Raw genomic sequence first — 7,117 nt, forward strand, 5'->3', positions numbered from 1 at the left:
ACTCGTTTTACTGTAGATATAGGTACTTTTGTACATGTTTCCTCCAGCATCTTCACAGGTCCTTTGCTGTTGTTCTGAGATTGATTTGCACTTTCCGCACCAAAGTACGTTCATCTCTAGGTGACCGAATGCGTCTCCTTCCTGAGCGTTATGACCGCTGCGTGGTCCCTTGGTGTATATACTTGCATACTATTGTTTGTACAGATGAACGTGGAACCTTCGGGTGTTTGGAAATTGCTCCCAATGATGAACCAGACTTGTGGAGGTCTACAATTTTTTTTCTGAGGTATTTCTTTTGATTTTCCCATGATGTCAAGCAAAGAGGTACTGATTTTGAAGGTTGGCCTTGAAATAAATCCACAGGCCTCCAATTGACTCAAATGATGTCAATTAGCCTATCAGAAGCTTCTAAAGCCATGACATCATTTTCTGGAATTTTCCAAGCTGTTTTAAAAGCACAGTCAATTTAGTGTATGCAAACTTCTGAACCACTGGAATTGTGATACAGTGGATTATAGGTTAAATAATCTGTAGTAAACAATTGTTGGAAAATTAGATGTAGATGTCCTAACCGACTTGCCAAAACTATAGTTTGTTAACAAGAAATTTGTGGAGTGGTTGAAAAACTAGTTTTAATGACTCCAACCTAAGTGTATGTAAACTTTAGATATTCAACTGTAGATATTCCATAAAAAATCAGCCGTTTCTAGCAACAAAAGTAATTTACAACATTAACAATGTCTACACTGTATTTCTGATCAATTTAATGTTATTTTAATGGACAAAAATTTGCTTTTCTTTCAAAAACAAGACATTTCTAAGTGACCCCAAACATTTGAACGGTAGTATACATATATATTTGTTTTTGATACTTCAAGGGGTCTTAAAATTCAAAATCAAATAGCTAAATTATCCTTTGTATGACCTTAAAACAATTACATATAGCTTAGTAGATTGCCAAGCAACAGAAGAGGGAGGAGCTCCGGAGGCTTAGGGTTAGGGTCACATACAATCCCGCTTCTAATGACCACTCATTATGTTAATCCCAAGTGAGTGCATCTTCCTCTCTCCCTCAGTCCAATTTGATATAGCGTTTTGTTGGCATTATGAAATATGCAAATATTGCATAAGAGTCCCTGTAGCCAATAGACTAGTATGGTTTGTATCTGATCCACATTAGGAAAAACATGGAGAAATTGATTTTAGAATAAATTACAACCAATTACCTCTCCTACTCTCTCCATCTCTCTCTCTCTTACTCTCTCCTTCACAGAAACCAAATTACCACACTCCCCTTCAGCCACACTGGGATGGTAGTCATGGCAACATCGATGCTAATCTCCAGTGGACACGGAAAGAGAGAGGCAGAAAGTGAGTAGGCTGGTTTGTGCTTCATCCCTCCCTCATCCCTCTAATTTTTAAATACTTATATTTGCTCCTCCTCTACCCCTTACACTCTCTCCCAACTCCCACTCATATCTAACTCCTCTCTCTCCCTCATTCTCTCCATCTCTTCTCCACTCCCCTTACTCTGGCAGATCTCACACACACACACACACATATGTTATGGGTGATTAGGCTGGCTGAGCTGTTGGCCAGAAGCCTTCTGAGGGAGAGAAGAGAGGGGGGTTGGAGAGAGTGTGTGTGTGTATAGATGTGTAGATGTTGTATCTAGATTTACCACTAGGAGGCAGAGTGTATTGAGTTTAGCAGCGCAGAGGGCTCAAGCAGCGGGGAGGAGCAGACGGCTCATAGGATGCTGTGGTGTGTGTGTGTCAGAGAAGCAGGCGGTGGAAGGCTGAATTGTTACCACAGCTCCACATGGATGAGGATTAATTCATTAGATTATCACACAATTACTTCTCAACACACACACACACACAGGTCTGTTAGCTGGAAGATGCTGCATTAACTCATAACAAGCCACTGTCTCCCTAGATGACCGTGGTGAGTCAGCCATGCAGGAGATGCAGAGGGCGAGAGAGAGAGGGGGATGAAGAGAGGCTAGAGGAGAAGAGGAACAGGAACGGATTCCACAGCTGCCGCTGGTCGCGAGGAGCACCTGGTATGAGAGGGGATAGAGTGTTTCCTAGAGAGGAGGAAGGGGAGGAGGGATGGAGAGGAGGCTGTCGTGCAGTGACAGGCTCTGATGGCTCCTCGCTCCCTGGGAGAGTCAGAGACAGAAACACAGCGGCTGAGGAGGGACAGGAGGTATTTGGAAAGTGAAGTGGGATCAGAGGAGGAGGGTGTGTTTTGGTTCGGGACGAAAGGAACGGGAGTAACATGGCCGCTCAGTCTGATGGAGGGGGATGGGGAGGAATGGGGGAGGGTGTGGGGGAGGGGGTGTTTGATGGAGACACAGAGGGAGACTGTCAGCCTCTGGAATCTGCAGCCATTCACATCTGTCTCTGTTGCCACTCTGCGGTCTGCTATTGGGGCTGTCGCTCCAACTGCCTGGGAAACCTGCTGGGGGAGGACACTACTGGGTAAGTGTGTGTGTGTAGTATGATAATTGTCTCTGCTATTCTCATTTTTACCCTTTTACCATTATTATTATGATCATTCCTATTATAGAGGAATTGGAGGGACCGGAGTTGGCAGGGGTAACGATTTAAGGGAGACTCGCTGCCCGCCAGAGGAGGGCCTGTGGCTGGACTGCCTCTGGCTGATCCTGGCTCTTCTCGTCTTCTTTTGGGATGTGGGAACAGACCTACTTCTCGCTGCGGACTACTACACCAGACAGGACTATCTGTGGTTTGGTCTGACGCTTTTTCTTGTACTGGTGCCGTCGATGGTAGTTCAGATCCTGAGCTTCCGCTGGTTCATCCAGGACTACAGCGGAGAGTGTCTGACAACCTGGCTGGGGACAGTGGACTGCAGCAAGGGAGGAGAGAGAGAAAAGCTGACCAGGCGAGGTCCAGCTGAACAAAGATGGATTTATCCCGGGTCAGACCGGGTCAGAGTGGCCTCAGTGTGGCTGTGGCAGATCACCATACACATTCTACAGCTGGGACAGGTCTGGAGGTAAGGACAGAGCATGTCACCCTGTTCTCTCCTCCTCTACTGTCCATACAATAGACCACATGTTCACCTCGCCTCACACACACTTTATGTGAGTTTGCCTGCATGCATCTATGTTTGCAGTTTACCTCCCTTAGATAATATTTTTTATTATTATTATTATTATTTTTTGACCTTTATTTAACCAGGTAAGCTAGTTGAGCACAAGTTCTCATTTACAACTGCAACCATGCCAAGATAAAGCAAAGCAGTGCGACAGAAACAACAACACAAAGTTACACATGGAATAAACAAGCGTACAGTCTATAACACAATAGAAAAAAAGTCTATAATCAGTGTGTGCAAATGGCATGAGGAGGTAAGGCAATAAATAGGCCATAGTAGCAAAGTAATTACAATTTAGCAGATTAACACTAGAGTGATAGATGAGCAGATGATGACGAGCAGATGATGGTGTGTAAGTAGTGAAACTGGTGTGCAAAAGAGCAGCAAAGTAAATAAAAACAATATGGGGATGAGGTAGGTAGATTGGGTGGGCTATTTACAGATGCAGTGATCGGTTAGCTGCTCAGATAGCTGATGTTTAAAGTTAGTGAGCGAAATGTAAGTCTCCAGCTTCAGCGATTTATGTTCCAGTCACTGGCAGCAGAGAACTGGAAGGAAAGGCGGCCAAAGGAGGTGTTGGCTTTGGGGATGACCCGTGAGATGTACCTGCTGGAGCGCGTGCTACGGGTGGGTGTTGTTATCGTGACCAGTGATAAGGCAGACCTTACCTACCATAGACTTATAGATGACCTGGAGTCAGTGGGTCTGGCGAGGAACATGTAGCAAGGGCCAGCCGACTAGAGCATACAGGTCGCAGTGGTGGGTGGTAAAAGGCGCTTTGGTAACAAAACGGATGGCACTGTGATGGCATCCAATTTGCTGAGTAGAGTATTGGAAGCTATTTTGTGGATGACATCGACGAAAGTCGAGGATCGACTATTCAATGCTATTGCAGTCCGCCACTGGATGTTTTTGTGCTGGTCAAGGGCAGTCAGGTCTGGAGTGAACCAAGGTCTATATCTGTTCTTAGTTCTAAATTTTTTGAAAGGGGCATGTTTTTTTAAGATGGTGAGACGTGAATAGCTTTGCTTTTGTGTGAGTGAAAGTCTAAGATCGAAATAGGGGGTGTTTATGTTTGTCCTATTTCAGTGCATGTCAAAGTGGGTAACCTGTAAGTGTGAGGTACGAAATGGAAATTAGTTTTTGCATATCCCAAGTCCCCCTGAGACACCCTTGGAGAGTGAGGTCACGGCCAGGGATCAGCCATTATTGATGGCGACCTTGGAGCAATTGGGGGTTAAGTGCTTTGTTCAAGGACAATGGCAGATTTTTCACCTATTCGTCTCAGGGATTTGAACCAGCGACCTTTTTAGTAACTGGCCCAACACTCTTTACCAGTAAGCTACCTGCCACGCACGCACGCACGCACGCACCGCACGCACCACACACACACACACACACACCCTCTCTCACTCCCACTCTCTTTCAGATTAATCTTTAATGGCCTAGGTGCCTGAGGGAGATGTTGAGTGGGTTTAAGAGCGGGTGTGCATGCGTGTGTGTGTGATGGGGGTTGGGAGGCAGCTCAGTGATTTGTAAATGAGAGTTGTCTGAGGAGCGTTTGGACCGTCCACGTTTGTCTAGTAAGGCACTGAGCATTCAAATACATGGTGGCGTGAGGGCTCTGACTGACTGGATGACACCTGTATGACTGTTTGACACACACACCGGGTTGTGTGGTTTCTTGCATGCTTTTATAAAGGCTCACAGTGAAAATAACAACCCTGCTCCTCCCCAGTGGTGTGTGTCTGCCTGTGTGCCCATGTGTAACACTTCCCCTAATTGTGTGGCCTGTCCCAAAGAGTGGTGTATGTGTGTGGAATGGTTCAGTCTGATTGAGATAGATCACTGTGAGATGGAGCGACGGAGTAGAAGGAAGAAAACACACATAACAGTAGTGAAGGGGGAGGGGACTGAGGGAGAGAGCGAGAGAGTGAAAGGATGGATAACAACAAACTTTTTACGCAAATTAAACACAAATCAATAAGTTCTCTCTCTCCTCTTCCTCTGTTGTGAAGTGGCATTTTTCAGGTTTCTCTGGTGAAATGTGTGTCTGCATGTGTGTGTTTCTAAGTGGCCAGTGAATTATTGATGTCATATGAAATTTGCTCATATGATGCAGCCCAGATGGTTGTATGAGCATGACTACGCACATGCATACACACAAACACACACACCCACAGCCTGGGGCACTTCGTAATTGATATTATTCATTCAAACAGGTTCTATCTCTCTCTCTCTCTGGGCCATGATGGCGGTATTACAGGGACCATGATGATTGACGTCTCACCTCCAACTTCTGACCCCCAGGTATATCCGTACGTTGTACCTGGGTATCCAGTCCCACCGTATGAAGGAGCTTAAGGAGGCCCAGAGGAGGTTCTACTGGGCCATGATGTTTGAGTATGCAGACGTCAACATGCTGCGGCTACTGGAGACCTTCCTGGAGTCAGCTCCTCAACTAGTACTACAGCTCTGTATTATGATACAGCAGAACCGGGCTGAGACTCTACAGTGTACGTATACACACACAGTTCACACACAGTACACATTACACACACACTCACTCTTCAACTAGCATTACCAAGATGAGAATCAATCCCTCTCTCTCTAGGTATATCTAGTCTAGGCTCTCTTCTGTCTCTATCCTGGGTGTTGGCTTCGTACCACAAGCTCCTGCGTGACTCCAGGGACGACCAGCGCAGTCTGAGTTACCGCGGTGCCCTTCTCCACCTTCTCTGGCGCCTCTTCACCATCTCCTCCCGCGTTCTCTCTCTCGCCCTCTTCGCCTCCCTCTTCCACCTGTACTTTGGCATCTTTGTGGTGCTCCACTGGTGTGGCATGGCACTGTGGGTGGTGCATGGAGGAACAGACTTCTGTATGTCTCGCTGGGAGGAGGTGCTATTTAACATGGTGGTGGGGATCGTCTACATCTTCTGTTGGTTCAACGTCAAGGAGGGACACACCAGGGGACGCATGGTTGCTTACTACTCTGTGGTACTGGCTGAGAATACACTTCTCACCGGACTGTGGTATGTAGACAGACAGACACACCTATGTGTTTTATCATCTAATAGGTGTACCTATCTTAATCAGTGCAGAGACAAATGTGTGTGCGTGCATATCATAATAGTTGCATGTGTGTGTGTTACAGGTATGTGTATCGTGACCATGCAGACACAGACAACTACGCGGTGCCAGCGTTGTGTGGTGTCTACCTGTCCTTTGCGGGTGGAGTACTGGTGATGCTTCTATACTACGGCCTTCTCCACCCCTCTCACACACACCCCACCCCGGCCTCAACCTGCTGTGACGAGCTGCTGTGGGGTAACCCCCTGCCCCCCTCCGCCACGCCAACCCCAGCCCATCTGGCCACCCCTTCCCACAGTGATGACGTCATCGCAGACAGCTGTCTGCCGGTGTTCCAGGTGCGTTCAGAGCCCCCCACCTCACGCCATTTCGAGGGTCCTCTGATAAAGATTGACATGCCCAGGAAACGTTACCCGGCCTGGGACGCTCACTACGTGGACAGACGGCTGCGAAGAACCATCAACCTACTGCAGTACCTGACACCTGCAGCCGCAGGCATTCGATACAGGGACAGATCTCTGCTCTATGAACTACTGCAGTACGAGTCTTCTCTCTGACACACATATACATATACATACAGTTGAAGTCGGAAGTTTACATATACTTAGGTTGGAGTCATTAAAACTAGTTTTTCAACCACTCCACAAATTTCTTGTTAAACTATAGTTTTGGCAAGTCGGTTAGGACATCTACTTTCTGCATGACACAAGTAATTTTTCAAACAATTGTTTACAGACAGATTATTTCACTTATAATTCACTGTATCACAATTCCAGTGGGTCAGAAGTTTACATACACTAAGTTGACTGTGCCTTTAAACACCTTAGAAAATTCCAGAAAATGATGTTATGGCTTCATAAGATTCTGAGAGGCTAATTGACATCATTTGAGTCAATTGGAG

The 7,117-nt window shown here is 46.4% G+C and overlaps 1 protein-coding gene across 1 annotated transcript; it reads left to right on the forward strand.

Moving 5' to 3' along the window:
* The first annotated feature begins 1,751 nt into the window (after positions 1–1,751).
* LOC109893724 (XK-related protein 6-like) lies at positions 1,752–6,850 on the forward strand. Its single transcript, XM_031828219.1, has 5 exons — positions 1,752–2,486; positions 2,575–3,024; positions 5,437–5,642; positions 5,741–6,158; positions 6,281–6,850. The coding sequence occupies exons 1-5, from the start codon at positions 2,284–2,286 to the stop codon at positions 6,771–6,773; spliced, it is 1,770 nt and encodes a 589-aa protein (XP_031684079.1). The 5' UTR covers positions 1,752–2,283; the 3' UTR covers positions 6,774–6,850.
* The last annotated feature ends 267 nt before the right edge of the window (positions 6,851–7,117 follow it).

This window comes from Oncorhynchus kisutch, linkage group LG7, assembly GCF_002021735.2.
Source record: "Oncorhynchus kisutch isolate 150728-3 linkage group LG7, Okis_V2, whole genome shotgun sequence".
Classification (NCBI taxonomy): domain Eukaryota; kingdom Metazoa; phylum Chordata; class Actinopteri; order Salmoniformes; family Salmonidae; genus Oncorhynchus; species Oncorhynchus kisutch.

Coding starts and splice junctions, on each gene's coding strand:
- LOC109893724 (XM_031828219.1), top strand. CDS start 2,284: ATGGCCGCTCAGTCTGATGGAGGGGGATGGGGAGGAATGGGGGAGGGT. Junction 5,643..5,740: donor CCGGGCTGAGACTCTACAGT/GTACGTATACAC, acceptor CTCTCTCTCTAG/GTATATCTAGTCTAGGCTCT. Junction 6,159..6,280: donor ACACTTCTCACCGGACTGTG/GTATGTAGACAG, acceptor TGTGTGTTACAG/GTATGTGTATCGTGACCATG.